This window comes from Lygodium microphyllum, chromosome 7 (assembly GCF_053477565.2).
Source record: "Lygodium microphyllum isolate KBCC chromosome 7, Lygodium_microphyllum_v1.1.10, whole genome shotgun sequence".
NCBI classification, from domain to species: domain Eukaryota; kingdom Viridiplantae; phylum Streptophyta; class Polypodiopsida; order Schizaeales; family Lygodiaceae; genus Lygodium; species Lygodium microphyllum.
This window is the reverse complement of record NC_141141.1, coordinates 110,224,627-110,242,231: the sequence shown is the minus strand read 5'-3', so window position 1 is coordinate 110,242,231 and position 17,605 is coordinate 110,224,627. Positions and strand designations below refer to the sequence as shown.

At 39.6% G+C, this 17,605-nt stretch overlaps 1 protein-coding gene across 4 annotated transcripts in view; it reads left to right on the top strand.

Moving 5' to 3' along the window:
* LOC148033821 (hexokinase-1-like) overlaps positions 1–17,605 on the top strand; it is a 62,797-nt gene that overhangs the window by 18,568 nt on the left and 26,624 nt on the right. For 2 of the 4 annotated variants that reach the window (XM_087681826.1, XM_087681824.1), the window contains exons 8-9: positions 2,618–2,699; positions 2,804–2,845. In XM_087681826.1, the coding sequence (XP_087537952.1) occupies positions 2,618–2,699; positions 2,804–2,845 (124 nt within the window). Of the gene's footprint in view, positions 1–2,617; positions 2,700–2,803; positions 3,434–17,605 lie in introns of those variants that run through there. The other 2 variants (XM_087681827.1, XM_087681823.1) reach the window with 2 other exon arrangements.

Genomic DNA, 17,605 nt, shown 5'->3' with positions numbered 1-17,605 from the left:
AAAACTTGGTATGTAAGCTAAAAAAGGCCTTGTATGGTTTGAAGCAAGCTTCATGAGCTTGGTATGCCAAAATTGATACCTTCTTACTTGGCCAAGGGTTCATTAATAGCCTCCATCAAAGTCTACTCTTTGCGTATGCAAAGAGGGGGAATCCTTACTGGTCATTTGGCTTTATGTGGATGATCTTTTGCTCACAGAGCCACATACTGGCCAAATTTCAGCATTTAGGAAAAATTTGTAGCAAACTTTTGATATGTCATATTTGGGGCCTTTGCATTACTATTTGGGCATTCATGAATAAGGGGCCTTTGCATTACTATTTGGGCATTCGATTTATTCATGATACTAGAGGCATTGGATTTCACAATCCAGATATATTGGTAAACTCCTTGAGAGATTTGGCTTTTAGGATTACAAGCCAGTAAGCACACTAATGGAGACTGGACTTAAGCTGTCTTTGCATGATGATAGTGATACGTTTGACATTCATACATATGCTCCAACAGTTGGATGCCTTATTTTTTTATGCAACACAAGGCCAGGTATTGAGTTTCAGCCTTGAGCAGATATATGCATAGCCTACGTATGTCACAATGGCAAGCTGTGAAGCGTGTTTTCCATTATTTGCAGGGCACTAAGACTCTTGGATTGCTTTATGCTAAGGGGGAGCACTATAGTTATATGCTTATAATGATTCCAATTGGGCTAGAGGTTTTGATTCTCGTTACTCTATAAGTGGAAATTGTTTCTTTCTTGGCTCTTCTTGCATTTCTTGGCTTAGCAAGAAACAATTTATTGTTGTTACATCGTCTTGTGAAGCTGAATGCAAGGCAGCTTTTACTACTATAGTTAAATGTGGATGACTGAGATGTTTGCTAGTTGATCTTGATGTATCTATTATGGAGCCTGCTTCTTTGTTTACTGACAATCAGAGTGCCATTGCAGTGTCACAGAACCCAATGTTTCATGCATACACGAAACACATTGAAATACATTATCAGTTTGTGAGAGAGAGGCTACATGTAGGGGATATTAGCCTTGTCTACTGTCCTACCAACAACAATGTGGCAAACATTTTCACCAAAGCTTTTCCTTGCGACAAATTTCAAGCATTTTGCAATGCTTTGAATTTGATCTCCTTTGGTTGATGATCCTTGTATTCTGATCACTTATCACTCCAGTGGGTTTTGTTAGGTTTCGCACACCTACGCTCACACAGGAGTGTTGTTGATGCGCATGTAGGACATTGGGGCACTTTTTACTATTTGTAAGAGAGGTTTTTTCCCCTAGTCACATTATTCTTCATCTGTGTATTCATGTTACACATTTTGGTTGCTCACTGCATATTACATACATCTTTGTATGAACGCACTTTAAGTCACTTACACAACCCCAAAGTCTAAGGGTTGTAGTTTGTACTTTTTGTATCGCACTTTCAATCAATTAAGTGTCGAGTAGTAACCACACACACTCTCTCTCTAATGTCGTGCATCCTCTTCCAAGCTGAGTTGCTATCCCTCATCTTGTTCGTCAGCAACAATCCCTAGTGTCCCAAGCCTTCTGAGCAGTTGTTCTTTGGGTAGTGGCTATGTGGCAACTTCTTGCCTTTGTCCACATCCTGCTACTTGTTGAGAGGTTGTTGCACCCTCTTGCCTTTGTCCACGACCTCCTGCTTGTGGAGGGATTGTAGGATGTACTTCTTTCCCATTGACATAATCCCCAAGACCTTTTGCAACAAGCACATTTTTCATCATAAAGGACCACAGAGAATAGTTGTTGCCATCCAATCTATCCTCTTTCGAAACATAAGTAAAGACATCATTCTGTCCATGAGCTGCCATGATAAATGTCACTTAATCATAGCTTATTGCTAAGTCTAAGATTGTAAGACAATCCATTAACTTATTGTTGAGTGTAGAAATAGTTCGTAAACATCGTAGCTTAAGTTATTGAATAATGCTTAACTAATGTTCAGAAAATGAATGCCTTACTTCATGCTTTCTTTCTCTCTTTTTTCTGAAAAAAGGTGTGGCTAATTATATCACTCAAAACAGCCCATTGTTGATCCTCAGTCCTCCCTCCTTGTTTATCACCAATACTGACACAACCCTGCCCAGTTGTTTTGATTTCACCATAAGAAGTGTGCACATATACATACATTCACAATGCTATATGCAAGTTGCATAGCACTTACTAGGTATGTAAGTCGTAGTATATGTACTTTTGTACAGGAGCGTATATAGACATTACCGCAAAATAGTAAGGGAGGGTTTTGTTGAATTTTGGGACCGTTTGGGGCTTTGGTTTGGGGGGGGGAGGGACTTGTCTTATTGACTGTCATTGTCTTATGGTTCAGTATGTACATAAACTTTCTCGTCACTTCTTGGTGTAGAATCCAAAAATGTTAGGGGCTTTGAAAATCCTTTCAAGATCTATTGCCATGTACAGCTATGAGCACTATTCTTCATACTTGTAAACTTGAAAAGGATAATGTGGTTGACGTTGTTATTAATATGTCCAGGCAGGTAGTATTTGCAAAGGAGAGAATTCTTTTTCAGATGCTCCAACTGAACTTAAATAATGTACTCACTGTAGTTGTTTTTAAATTTATGAGCAGGACTCCTGATATGTCAGCCATGCATCAAGATGACTCGTCTGATTTGCGTGAACTCGCCAAAATTCTTAAAGATGTGATGGGGGTAAGGAAATGTCACAACCTTCCTGCTTAAATGCTAGTGGTTTTTTGGACCTTCTTTTTTGCATTTCTGATCTAGTTGTAGTTTCTTTTAAACTTTTGCCCCAGATCAACAATGTGCCCCTCAAAGTTCGAAAAATTGTCATGAAGGTATGTGACCTTGTCTCCGAGCGCGGGGCTAGATTAGCAGCTGCAGGGGTTGTAGGTATACTAAAGAAAATAGGAAGAGATGGTAGTACAACTGTTGCCAGGACGAAAAATGACAGTAATAAGGGCAAGCGAACTGTGGTAGCTATGGATGGAGGACTCTATGAGCACTACCCTAAGTTCAGAAAGTATATGCATGCAGCAGTTGCAGATATTTTAGGAGAGGAGATGGCTGCCAATGTTGCTGTTGAGCTTTCGAAAGATGGTTCTGGAATTGGAGCAGCCCTCCTCGCTGCATCTCATTCACAATATCTTAATCCCTGATGCATGAAGTAGGGGGTTTAGGTCAAGTAGTGCAATTCGGCAGAAGCCCTTGTACAGTTCACTTGAGTTAAATTTTCTCCACACAGCAAATGGAAAACTGTACCATGAGCTTTATAGTCTTATGTTTAAGTGGTGGTTACCACTGGATGCAATTCGATTATGGCAGGCACTACTGCCATAACAAGATGTAATAAGGAGCTAGCTCTTTTCCAGCCCTTTATCTTAGCATCTTACAACAAAAAAAGATCAGGAGATTTTGGAAATCAACCCCTGATTGTTCACTAGATGATTCACTAAATAATTTTGTCCTCACTTCTATCCCTGTGTGTGTGTGTGGGTGCGTGCGCGCGTGTGTTGTCCCTTACATGGCCATAGGCATTTACTGTCATTCCAGTTTCATTTTGGCCTCCATTGTTATTGTGAATACATAGTTATAGATAATGCAACTGAAGTTTTTTTTTTTTGTTGTGGTGTTGTGGGGACGGGGGAGGGGGAAACTCCCTTTTGTTTCTTTCCACTTTTTATTAACTTTTAAATTTACAGGAGCTGGTTTCTGTTTGATGTATAATGCTTTAAAAACAAGTCTTTTTTGGTTCTCTCTTATCCTTTTTCCCTGTTGTTATACATACGCATTTATATATTATGAAACAGTTCAACTTTTTAGTAAGACATGAAAACAATCCAACGTATAGACCATCATAGCTTATTGCTTAGTCTAAGATTGTAAGACAGTCCATTAACTTATTAAGCTTAGAAATAGTGACTAATGTTCAAAAAATGAATGCATTAGTTCATGCTTGCTTTCTTCTTTTTTGGAAAAAAGGTGTGGCTAATTATATCACTCAAAAAAGCCCATTGTTGACCCTCAGTCCTCCCTCCTTGTTTATCACCAATACTTACACAACCCTAAGAAGCGTGCACATATAAATACATGCACAATGCTATATGCGAGTTGCATAGCACTTACTAGGTATGTAGGTCGTAGTATGTGTATGTACCTTTGTACAAGAGCGGTCTATATACCGCAAAATAATAAGGGAGGCTTTTGTTAAATTTTGGGACCATTTGGGGCTAAAGGGGGAGGGGGGGGGGGGAGGGGGAACTAGCCAATCCTGGGGGATTGTTCTATCAACAATTTCTCACCTTGCCTTTGCCCCTCTTTGGCATCCTATTGCTTCTTGTAGAATCTCTAGCTTGGTATCCGTGTATATCTCTCTCCATACCCTAAAAGGATGAGTAGGGCCAACCTCTCGGCTAGTCGGCTAGATGTGAGTGCACTCGATTTGGATTCTATCATGATCTCAAATATGTGGGTTCTAGATGATTTGTTATTTGTGAAAATTTTTAGCATACAAGGGCCTATTGCTTTAGGGCCTTATGCAATCTTTGCTAGACTCTTAGTAGTAGACTACGAAGGAAAGATGATTTGAGTAAGGTCGTTAGTATTGTAGTGGAAATGCATCTCCACTTCCGCATAAGCGGGGTTTGCATTGCTAGAAGCCTTCTTGGGAAAGGACTTTCCAAGTTTGACTTCTTGGAGTGGGCTCTCAGATCACTAGCTTGCCCAACAAGGCGTGACTCTATACTTTGGATCAATGATCCCTAGACCTTGCTCCAAGTGACGTTGGACAATAGTCTACCAAGTCACCTTAGCATAGGAGTACCTATACCCATTTGATGTCACGGCTTTCTCAAGCTCTATGTCGGACTTGATGGAATGCTTATTATTTTATGTGATTTGATTGATGCAGCTATGGTTCTCTCTTACATAAGCATTAAGTGCTCTCATGAATAGTATATTGAACTCATCAATTTGCCTTATTGTTATAGTCTATCCGCAAAGGTTTATTGATGGATCCACTTGTAGTCTCTTCGCAAAGGTTTGTCAATGGATCCATTTTATTGTTGTAGTCTATCCGTAGAGGTTTGTCGATGGCTCCAAGACTCAAGCGATGCCTCCTCAAGGACGCTTCATCTCCATAGCTTTGATTGCTCCAAGCTTACTCTATGAAGAAGAATAATAATAATAGGAAAAAAAGCTTCAAACAACATTGGCCACTTAGTCTTTCTCCCACACACACACTCACTATAAGGGTTGATCTTCATAGCTCATAGGCTTAGAGGAGGAAGGAAGTAGAGTTGCAAGGGCCACTCGTGTCGTTGGGAGTCTTTTAGTCATCTTTATGTCATGAACTTGCAATTGAAAAATGTGCACTCCCCTAGGGGGTGTTTTAACCTTATTGTGCTACGAAGGTTTGTACAAATCCAACTAAGATTAGGGTTGACGAACTCCAAGCAAGCGTGGAGTGTTGTCCCACACTTGAGAACCTAGCTAATGTGAAGGGAGGTGTAGTGCATCACTCAGGGTGATAGGTCTACCAAGTGACCTCAAGGTGTCTTGCCCTTGATGAGCCCTGAGGTTGTGCTATGGGGGGATGGCTAGGGCATGAGAATGAAGCTTGGTGGCTACCCAACTTGAGGGCCTTAGGTGATGTGATCGTTGGTGCACATGTTCTACATTAGGACTTCTACTATGTTTTATTCCCTTTTTTTTTCTCCTCTTAAAAATGATATTATTTTCTCTTCTCTTGTGTTCTTAGAGGGAGCGACTTCGATGACTTTTCCATATAGGATTTGCTCATGATGTATATTTTTTGAGCTAGCCTTGCTACTAGTGATGTCAGAAGAAAGGAATGACTATAATTTGTGAACCTACTAGCATCATGTCCTCCACTTGAGATAGTAAGCTAGTAGCATTGTTGCATGAAGTAGACTTGCCATCATATATCTATCAATTCTTGTGTTTACATCAAAGAAGAGCGCATGCAGGCCCTCTTCCTCTACTACCTTCTTTTGGTTCAACAATGTGAGGAGCAATTGCAAGTAGTTGCATGTAGTGACAAAAGTTGGGTTGGGGCAATGTGAAAAATCTGAGACGACCTGCTTGGAGGGTACCAAATCTTTCTCTCAGGACTTAAGGTTGTCGTCCTCTCTATGAGCATTGATGTTGAAGATAAGGGGGAAGTCATATCTCCCATGTTTTTCATGATTGTAATCAATCTCATGCCCTTGTAGTTTTTAAGGGGAAGTATGTTGCAAAAAAGTGGCTCAAACCTCCATGTGATATCTATAAGGTTTCTTCTCCATTTTGGTCGAGATTTATAGCCTCGTTTGTCCTATGCACTTGAAATATTTGTCATGCTAGCAATTAGCTGGCTCCTGTTGCGATAATCTAGGAACTTAAGCTCTAGCCACTCTTTTCCTAGCCATGTGCCAACTCTAATTATTTCTTATATTGCCCTAAGAGGCAGTACCTTCTTGAGTCCCTTTGGAAAATAGAAGATAAATTGCATAGGAAAAACTTGGATCTCCCACTATTCCAACACAGAGATCTCACTGCCCCAACTGATAACATTGGGTTCTTGCCATTGCAAAAAAGGCACCCTTGGCACTCACTGGGGCGATGCAACGATCTTCGTCCACTATTCTTGCCATTGCAAAAAAGGCACCCTTGGCACTCACTGGGGTGACACAATGATCTTCGTCCGCTATTTCCTCTCTTTTTTGCTTGGCTTCTATAATTACTTCCAAGGAGGTGGTTTCTTCCATATATTTAGGTTCTTATGATTTTGACAATATAGCATCCCTTAGGTTCCATTCTCCTACCTCAAGCAATGGAGGTGAGGATAATAGTTCTCCCATGGCTGCAATGGACTGGTTAGTTACTAAGATAGCCTCCCTTAATAATATCGCATAATCCTCCTTTGTCATCATGTACTCTAGTTGGGATATACTCATTTCCAAGCTCTATTTAAGTGCTTTCCCGGTGAGTTGTAGGTTTCTTTTAAGATTCTCAATTATATCCCATTCACTTTATTTTTTCACTTCAAGTAGGGCGTTGGCAAAACTTTGTTGTCAAATTTGTTTGCATAATATCTTCCACTACTCTAGACCCTTATTTTCCAAGTTTTGCTCACACTTTGATTGAGACAATCTCACAGCCAAGTTGAGCATTGGAGTTGCATTCTTCTCTTCCCATTGGTCCATTTTTTACTATACCTATTCTAATCCCGTGTTCTACAACTTTGTTATGACTTCAAATATTGAGTACTCCTCTTTCCAAGCTTGACTCAACTCTACCCTTTGTTGCATTTATAAAGCCACATGGTTTCCCCTTCCAATGAAGCTTTGTCCCTAATGGCATTTACATATTTGCTTTCTAGTTGCGCTCTATTTTCTCTCTCCGCTTTGCATTGCTCTTGCAGTTCCAAATGTAGTCTTCTTGTGCCTTTTCTAGTCTTAAAAGTTGTCAATTCCTTATTCAAGTTGAAAGTTTCTCTAATTGCTTTCTACTAGTATGCTACATGGATCTGTTTTTCCCTCTCATCTACAACTAGTGCAGCCTTTCTTTCCTCATCAAATTGGTCCCTTTGATCCTCTAGTTCTTTCAAATCCTCAAATTTCAAATAGGTTTTGTGTGAGTAGAGGTATTGAGGTCCATGAATCTTTAATTCTCAATACCTTAGGTACTCTTTGTTCGAACTCTAGATCTAATATCACTGGCCTTTTAGTACATGCGAGACTCTAATCTCTTTTAATCTCACTTGTGATCGAGCTGCAATTTGTGATTCCAATTCATATACCCTATCTTCCAACATGCTTTTAGAGTTGTCTTATTATGACCACTGGGATGGAGGGCATGATGGTCATAATTGGCAATGGTGGAGCTTCTAACAGTGCCTTATCCTTGCCCATTATACTAGTGGATGCTATGAGATTCCTATTGTACTGGGGCATGCTCCTTGATTGTCCCCTACTTTTGTTAAGATTCCAAGATTAGGATCCCTGAGTGCTAATTCTTTGGCCCTTGGGGGTTGCTCTACTAATCTCTTAATGGCTAGGGCTAAATATTTTGCTTCTTTTTGTCTGAGCTCCTTCTCTTCCTTTTATTACCTCTACTTCCATTTCTCCTCCTCCCTTCGAGATTCCTTCTCAAAATTTTCCACAATCTTCTTCTCTTTAGATGCAACCTTCCCATTTATTGTTGCTAGTTGAATGATGATCTTCTTCCTCCTCATTAGAGGTTGTTGACCTTGACTACTTTGGTTGTGCCATCTATTGTTGTTATAGGGTTTCAATTCCAACACTTTGTGTAGCTTGAATTTTTTCCCTTATCTCATCCAGTAGTCATTCTTGCACTTGTAACTATGGGGCTTTTGTTGTTGTGTATACTGGTTGGTCCGCTTCCTTTTCCCTAGTTGGGATTCACTTGGAAGTTTGGCTTAATGTTTTTTGCTAGCCCTTTGCCATGCTTTAAGCTTTCCTTGAGTTTTTGTGAGGCTTCCTGCCTCTTTTGCCTCCTCTTGAAATTTTCTTACCTCCTCCTTCCCTAGATCTTCCGTAGACTCTTGTGCTAATGTCCCTTCTAACATTGATGACACTTCTTATATTCACACACTAGGGGGTTTTTGTGATGCTAGTGCCTTTCTTGCCTATGAGTCTTTGAAGCTTCCTCTATAGTTGTCATCTAGAATGCCCCCAAGTCCCATTAATGTAGCTTTCTTTGTGGCCTTTTTCCTTTCTGCACTCTTATCTACCATTGATGTGGGTCCAAATTCTTTAGGGCCCTACATTCTTGCACTCATGGTCATGGCTGTTGTTGGTGGATGGTTTCCTTGACATATGCCTTGAAGTTTCTCTACATTTCTTGTTACTAAGCTTTCCAAGCATTCCCACCTTGGATTTTGCTCATTGTGGAGTTTTACTTGGTATTAGAAAAAAGTACATTTATTAGCTATGCTTGGATCCTCATAGTAGGGTTCGGGATGTCCTCTAGGGTTTTGGTGAAGCTCTAAGCTTGGGTTTGTGGTTTGTAGTTTTGATGAGTATTCTCGCACAATGCCTACTACATTTGGGGTAATGAGATTAGGTATTATAGTAGGTATTTTCTTCTTGTATATCAACTTGGCGGCCAACGCCTAGTGTCATGTTGCTTATTTCTTTGACATTTTACAATTTTAATAAAAGTTGGCATTGCAATTTATATGAGTCATCTCAGTGATGGCATGAATACAATCTTTGAGGGGTCTAGTGGCTATGATGATATTGATAGCCATATTCATGAATTATCTCCATAATAACCATGTGCTTGTACCAATGCCTTTAGGGCCCATCTGATTTGGGTATGGCCTCGATGTTGGAGTTTTCAACTCGACTGATGATAAGGAAAATTTTTGCTATTTAACTTGAGGGTTTCACCCATGTGGACTTGCATTTAGCTTTGGGAATCCACTTTTGATGGGTCTTATTTGGTTTATTGCAATGCTTATTGGTTCATGGTGGTCTACTTGTGCTTGAAGTAGCTTGTTGTGAAGCAAAGTTTTACCCTTTTTTGTGGGGGTTCTATCTCTAGTGAAGATGCTAGTGGGGGTACCTACTTCAAGGAAACAAGTGTACCCTTGCTGAAATGTGCGATGATCTTCACATTAGGTAGTACAAGGTGAATGTTTTGAGTATCATGATCAACCATGCACTTGGCCTCTCATTTGAATGGTTAATCTAACAAGGACTCTTTCCCAACATCTTCCGCATTAGGTAGCATGTAAAAAATAGCAGGAAGGCTTTTAATCTTGATGGTTAACATCACTTGTATTTTCCTAATAGAGTCTAAGGTGTGTCTCCCATATGGGTTGACTTTAGTGGTGGCACGGATCAATTGAGGTCACCTAATATCCGTCCAATTATTGTAGGTCATGATTTTGTAATTAGATCCTTCATCAATTAGAGCATCAATTATATGCTCTTTCTTAGTCGTCAATTTGACCTTAAGATAGGTTGATAGAACAATTTCCTCATGTTTGGGATCAAGCTCTATGATTTTCATAGCATGTACAACAGTCATTAGGCAATAACATTGGTGGCTTGTGTAATAGGTGGCAGATACTACTATTACTAGTTCTGCTAATTTGGCACACACAAAGGGTCAAGACCTCCAAATTTCATATTCTATTTCTAGCCTTTAATGGAGTAGAGCAGTATTAGGTTGCCCTTCTTGAAGTCTCATTGTTTGATGTGCTTGTCAAACTAGGCTTTTCATCTAGCCTTTTTGTAAATTAGGGCATGAGTTTCCAATGGCCTTGTTTTTTACAATCATTTGAGTTGTATCAAGGTATTGGTCTAGGCTGCTCTACCATCCCATCATTCTTGCACAACTACTCTCAAGCTTGGAACAAAAATTGCAATTGGTATTATGGCATATGTTGCATATGTCAAATTAAAAAAAGCTTTGGCCAATTAATATCTCGTAGGCCCTTCAATATGCCTATAGGGCTTCTGTAAGCTTGTTGCCCAATAGTTTTAAGAGGCTGAAATTGTTTTGGTCAACACATTGATTAAGATTTTGTTCTTGCTTCCACTTGACCATTTGCTTGAGGGTAGTAGAGACATGACTTTCAATGAATGACCATGAATTTATGCAATAAATATGCAATCACTTTATTTGATAAAGTGCGAGCACTGGTCACTCATAATCTTGAGGGGATAACCAAATCTAGAGATTACCTACTCCCACAAGAACTTCACCATTATCCTAGCATCATTCGTATGAATGGCTCTTAACTCAATCCATTTTGTCAAGCACTAGATCATAACAATGATATATTTAGTTGTGAGTACTATGCTATAGGACTTATAGCTCTGACGAAATCAATCCCCTATTTCTAAAAATGTTAGTGAGCTATGACTAGAGTGAGTTTCATCTTATCTTTTCACATATGTACTTTCATATGCTGCCATTCATTGCAATGTTTTATAAATTTTGTTGGATCACGAAAGAGAGTGGGCCAACATAACTAAGATTGCAATATTTCCTGTGCAATTAAGTCTCTATCAAAGTGTCCTCTTGTGATTCCTACATGTGCCTTTGTCAGGATGTGCATCTCATACTTATAGATGCACCTTCTCAGCAAGTTGTCTTGGCATAGTCAATATAATTGTATATTAATCAGCTAGTAGGGTTGTGCTTTGAGAATATCACAACGAATATTAGTTTTCTCGATTAGGTGATTGGGTGAGAATAAGGCGACTCTATAATATCATTGGCCCAATATGGAATAACATATCCTTCATATAGATCTTCCTCTTGGCATATTTTAAATAAGTGCATATCATAAAGATTATCCACAATGTCATTTTCTATGGGTTCTCCATTAGATACTCAAGACAAGCAATCATCCATGTAGTATTGTTTTCCTTTCCTCACAACTATGGAGAAGTAATATTCAAGCTAAAGTAATAACCATTAAGATATATGTTTAGTTGTACAAGGTTGATTTATTGAGTAAAGAAAAGCTTAATGATCAATGAAGAACATAAATGACATCGCTAGTAAATAGTGAGACAAAGCTTTTTCACTGCCAATGCCATTGCGAAACCATCTCTCTCTGAAGTGGAGTAGTTAATTTCTATGTCCATGAGTTGTCAACTAGTAAAGCTCACTGGATAGTCCAAATTACATTCTCTAGGTTGGCATAGTGTTACTCCCACAACAAACTTCGAGGCATCAATATGTACATTGAAGGTTATGTTCTGGTTTGGGGCTCATAGAATTGGAGCTATTGTTAGAGCCTTTTTCATACCTCATAGACACATTGGCATCCTTTGGTCCACTAAAAAACAATCAACAACTTGTATAAGGATCATGTAATCAATGCATAGCTCCACAAAAATCATTTATAATATTCAGTGTGGCCCAGAAAGTTGTGAACTCCCTTGTAATGTAATGGTGGTAGTAGGCCAACAATCACCCTGCTTTTTGAGTAGCTAGTGGCAATGCCATTTTTGGATACTATATGTCATAAGATACAATCATGCTTTACCCAGACCTAGTATTTCAAGGGGTTCAATAAGAGACTATATATCAACAACATTCAAAAGACTACTTTGAGTTTATGTAGATGCTCTTCTCATTTAGTGTGTATATAAATATGATCCATGAACACTTCAATCATGTTTTAAGCATGTGCTTGAGGATGGCACACATGAGTTGTTGAAAGGTGGTGGGCGCATTAGTCAAACCAAAAGGCATGATTATATATGTAAACACTCTCCACTCAATGGTGAAGGATGTCTTATACATGTCATTCAAATGAACTTGTACTTGATTATAGCTTGAGAATCCATTGAGGATGCTATAAGCCTCCTTTCATGTGACCCTCTCTAGCATATGCTCTATATACAACAATGAATGGTTGTCACTTTGTAATTGTATTCACCTTTTTATAGTTAAGTACACTATGATCTTTACATTTTTGTTCAATATAATGATAATTGACTAGATCTAGTCCGTGTGCTCAATCTCATAGATGAATCCCCCATTTAGAAGCTTATCTATCTCTTCCTTGATATCATGTGCATGTTTTGTATTCATCACGTATGGTCATTGTTTCATTGGTATCACATCTGGCATCATGGGGATATTATGGGTAATAATGCTAGGGTCAATCCCTTTAAGTTCTTTCATAGACCAAGTGAATACATCCTTGAACTCTTTTAAGAAGTTTATTAGATTGGTCTTTTCATTGGTATCACATCTGGCATCACATCTGGCATCATGGGGATATTAAGGGTAATAATGCTAGGGTCAATCCCTTAAGTTCTTTCATAGACCAAGTGAATACATCCTTGAACTCTTTTAAGAAGTTTATTAGATTGGTCTTTTCATCCTTGATTAGGTTGTTAGCTATATGAACATGGATCGAGGCTTTTCTCCCTTGCCAACTGCATTGACTTCCTTTACTTTGGTGGTCCTTCAATTAACTCAGTAGCCTATCTTTTACGCTTTGCTCCTAGCAATACCACAATCCAATCTCCTTTCTTGAATTTTGTGAAACATTTGAGGAGATCCTGAGGTGCTTTGTGCCTCTCAACTTCCAAATCCTTGGTTGTCTTTTTTGTTTTTCTCCTTCAACTTTTTGCACCATAGGTGGACTTGAAGGTCGTGTTTGGTGTGTCAAGTCCCAGGTGGTAATGGGATTTCTAGATCATTTTTAGAGCTAATTTCTAACTTGGAGTTGTAGTTCCATCCTTCATTGGATGAGCGCTTTTCAATTTTTAGCTAGTGATCATAGTCTGAATTCGAGTCTAACATCATACAATGTAACTAGTTCCACTTGGCTTAGGCCTACTCATTCATAGTCTAGTACCTCAAGGTACTTGTGCCAAGTCATCTTGGCTATTCCATCAACGAGCAAGGTAGGTGATTTTCTAGGTTTAGAGTCGGCAAGACTTTGCTCTATTGTATACCCATCAATGTCATAGTTAATTGTTTTGAGATCATTGCCTAACGTTTCTCTCCCGAAATTGTAATCAATGTAAGAACTTCTTATATTTGCTTCATTGAAAGATTTATCGTTAGATAGCCCATTATGGTCTAGAGTATCACTCTCATCTAGGAGTGCTCGATTATAAACAAGATTTAGTTTGTGCACCTTGGTCTACTTCCAGTTTCAAGCATCCAAGAGTTCTTCGAGAGGTTTCAAATTTGTGCTAGGATAGTTACACAATTCTCTCTTCAAAAACTCTAGGATTTTCATAAGCTCTAGTTTGTTGGTAGACACTTGATAGGTTAAGTGAGGAGTTTGCACTTCTTACCATCATGCACATTGCAACTAAGGATAGGGCATTATTGAAGGTGTTTATTGCCCTATCATGGTTTTCTTCATTGCTCACCCTATTAGTTGCTCATTTATAGTCATCCTCCTTTTTTGAGAAGGACAAGTTGATGGCTACAAGGATGTGCATCCAATCTTTCTCATCATTATGACAAAGAATGTACTTCATGAGTAGGTGAGATGACATCTAGGTCAATGAGCAAGGTCTTTCCGTGTCCATCATGATTTGAACTACCTCCATGGGATTGCCAAACAACATCATGCCATTTCCCCACTCAATTGCATGTGCATTTCTCATCCATGGTCTATCTAGCAAGATATCATAAAGTTTTCTAAGAATTGGATACTTCTAATCTTAATTTGCCAGTCCTTCTCAATAGCTCAAAAGGTCTAACTTTCATTCCATTGGCTAATGTGACATTAAAGTAACTAGTTTCTACAAGTGGGACTCCCTAAGCTTGCAAAACCACGTGGTTAAGGACTAGCTCCTATCCTAGTGTCAACTATTCCTTTTCTAGTTGTGTCGTCAAGTGCTACGATTGGGAGGATTGCATACATTTATGTTCCTTCCTAGAAGTTATTGACTTGAAAAATTCCTAACATAGGGTTTAAGGTTAGGATTGATACATGCGTTTTGGCATCATGTCCTTGTATGACTCCTATTTTTGGTTGCACTGGTCCTTCTTTCCATTCCTCTAGTGCTTCCCAGCAATAGCTGTCCAAGTGTGGTAGGGATATTGATGTTGAGATTAGTGTGGCGGCAAACAAATTGGCATCCAACCCTTCATGCTTATACCCCCTCTAACACTTTGTCTCCATTGCTTACCACATTGCTACTTGGTTCTTGGTCAAGCACCTTAGGCAACTTGTTGCCCTTTGATCCAATGTATATGGGGGATGAAATGTTAGAGATTGTCATTCCGTGGACAAGCATTCTTTAGAGATAGGTTAAGTATATATGCATTTCTTGTTAGTCAAGCATATGAGAGCAGTTTCATCAATTGTGTGTGATATGGGAGACATGTGGCAGTTCTATACAGTCAATCGCATTTATTGCAAGTATGCCATGTGGCAATGCTAGGATAGGTTGCATGTATCCTACCATTTAGCCATTTTGTGTAGTCGAACAGGTTGTCCATACAGTCAAACATCATGCTAGTACAATTGGCTACATTAAATGCAATCGACATCATATTTTTGCCATTTCTTTTCAGGCTATTTATTGGCTACCTTCAATACACACACGAACACATTTTGATAGCAGGATCTAGATTTCTAATCATGGAGATTGCTGCACATACCTTGAGGTTCATAGCCCGTGAGATCTTCAAGGTGGAGACATATCCAGACTTGTGCTATGCACTCGTGTACATATCTGCTTCCTTATTCAACATTCTTCATTATAGAGTTTTCGTGTTCTTCTCTCTCTCTCTCTCTCTCTCTCTCTCTCTCTCTCTCTCTCTCTCTCTCTCTCTCTCTTTTCACTATATTTCTCAGTCTTGGTCATATGCTTTAGCACATGCACTCTAACATGGTATCTAGGCATTAAAGGACTAGGGTGAACCTACCTGAAGAGGAGATTTCAATGCAACACAAGGCTGCATTCTTAGCATTTGAGGGCAAGCGGGAGGGCTACCCACCATCAGAAGAAGGCTAAGGCAAGTATGGGTGGTGAGAAAGGAGCAACGTTGCGGAAGTTGATATTGATTTTTGTTGTTTGAGAAGGAAGAAGGTTGCATTTTGCATCGAGTGCAAATTTTTCCTTTTCATCAACTCTGGCAGGTGAAGAAAGAGCGGGATCAGCAAAGAAGGGCCCCAGCAGGTTGTGTTTTCACAATCAAAGGAGACTGCCTTTTGTGTTTTTTGTAGACATTTTAGGTGAAGATGTCTTCCGAGGCCGAGACAAAGTTTCAGGCGATCATGGACTAGAGCCCGTCTTACCAGCTCTTCCACCATCATATCAAAAGCTCAATGGTGAGAACTACTACATGTGGCATGTTATGATGCTTGCCATTCTAGAGTCTTATAATTTTGTGAAGCTTGTTACTAAGGCTATCCACAATCCTTCATCAAGAGACAAGTCCAAACTCTCTTCTAGTGATAAGTTGGAGTTGGCAAAGGCTCACGCACATTAGGACAAACTAAATGCTCTCATCCACTCATTTTTATTTCTCTCCTGCACTACAACTATGATCTCCCATGTAGAGCATTTGACGGCGGCTCAGGAGATATAGTTGGGTCTTGATTAGGTATATGACAGAATGAGTTTCTTTGGAAGTGCAAATGAGGACCATGAGTATCAACAAGTCATCTTCCATGCATGAGCATATCAACAAGTTGACGCAATTTCAGATGCAAGTGCAAAATGTAGGGAAGGTGATTGCTTTTGAAGACATCATGATAACTCTCCTTTCTCAATTACTGCCTCATTTTAGTGGCTTTTATTTCACCTTGATTACCTCGAGACGACAGATGAAGCCTCTTCGTTAGGAGGAGTTGGTTCCTATGGTCTTGGACCAAGACGAGCAATTGAAAGGGACCAATGCTTCTAAATTAGAGGCATTGATCAATCAGTCCTCTCAAAAGGAGGGAAACGACCAAAAGAAGGAGGAGGACAAATCAAAGAAGGAAAAGGAAAAGGCGACATCAACCCCAAAGGCCTTTGATGTTGCGTTGACAGCCCCACACACTTAGGAGTGGATTGTTGATGGTGTTTTATCTCGGCACATGACTCCTTCTACAGCTAGTGTTGCTCATTTGCAGCCTTTGCATAGGCAGATTCTCATTGGAGATAATTCTTCTATTCCTATTCAGGGATAGGGTAACATGCAGTTTATTCCAGATGGGCAAGATAGTGCCCATACTTCTGAGGTGCTTTATGTACTAGCCTTGGGATACCATCTACTTTTGGTGCACAAGATTTGTGCCCTCGACCTCTCAGTCAAGTTTGATGTGGATTCCTTTCATATTCTTGATCTTGGATTGAGATAGGTCCTTGCTTTAGGTTATGAGGAGAATGGAGTCTACAAGTTGTGGTCTTCATCTGCCTTGACTTCTCTTCTTCTTACCTCTTAGACACAATCCGAGCTATGGCATGCTCAATTTGGCCACCTCAACTATGATTACCTTCAGAAGGCATCTAGGGGATAGCTTATTTGAGGTTTGCCAGATATTGTGGTGAGCTAGTAGCCATGTGTATCTTACATCCACCATGGGAAGCAAACTCATGATGTCATTCCCATCAAGGCTTTGAGGCGGTCTTTTTAGCACCCTTGGAGCGTATTTCTATGGATCTTTATGGACTGATATAGATGGGGTCCCTTAAAGGGAGCTTGTATTTCATGCTCATTATGGATGATTATAGCAGGATGACATGGGCTTATTTTTTGAAGCTGAAGTCGGAAGCTTTCTCCAACTTCATGAATTGGTTACTCTTTGAGAAGAATCAATTGGGCCAAAAATGGAAGACCTTATGATTAGATAAGGGCGGAGAATTTATTTCTAATGAGCTTGCTCATCTTTTTGTAGATCATGGTATCCATCGAGAGTTTGCCAACACAAAACACCCCTCAAGAGAATGGCATATTGGAGTAGAATAATCGTAGTGTGATTGAGATGGCCCATACCATGATGGAGCATAGATAGACACCTCAATGTCTATGGGCTAAGGCTGTGGCTATTGTAGTCCACATCCTTAATCGAACTCCTACTTCTGTTGTTGTTGGTATGACACCTTATGAGGCATAGTTTGAATCTAAGCCAAATGTTT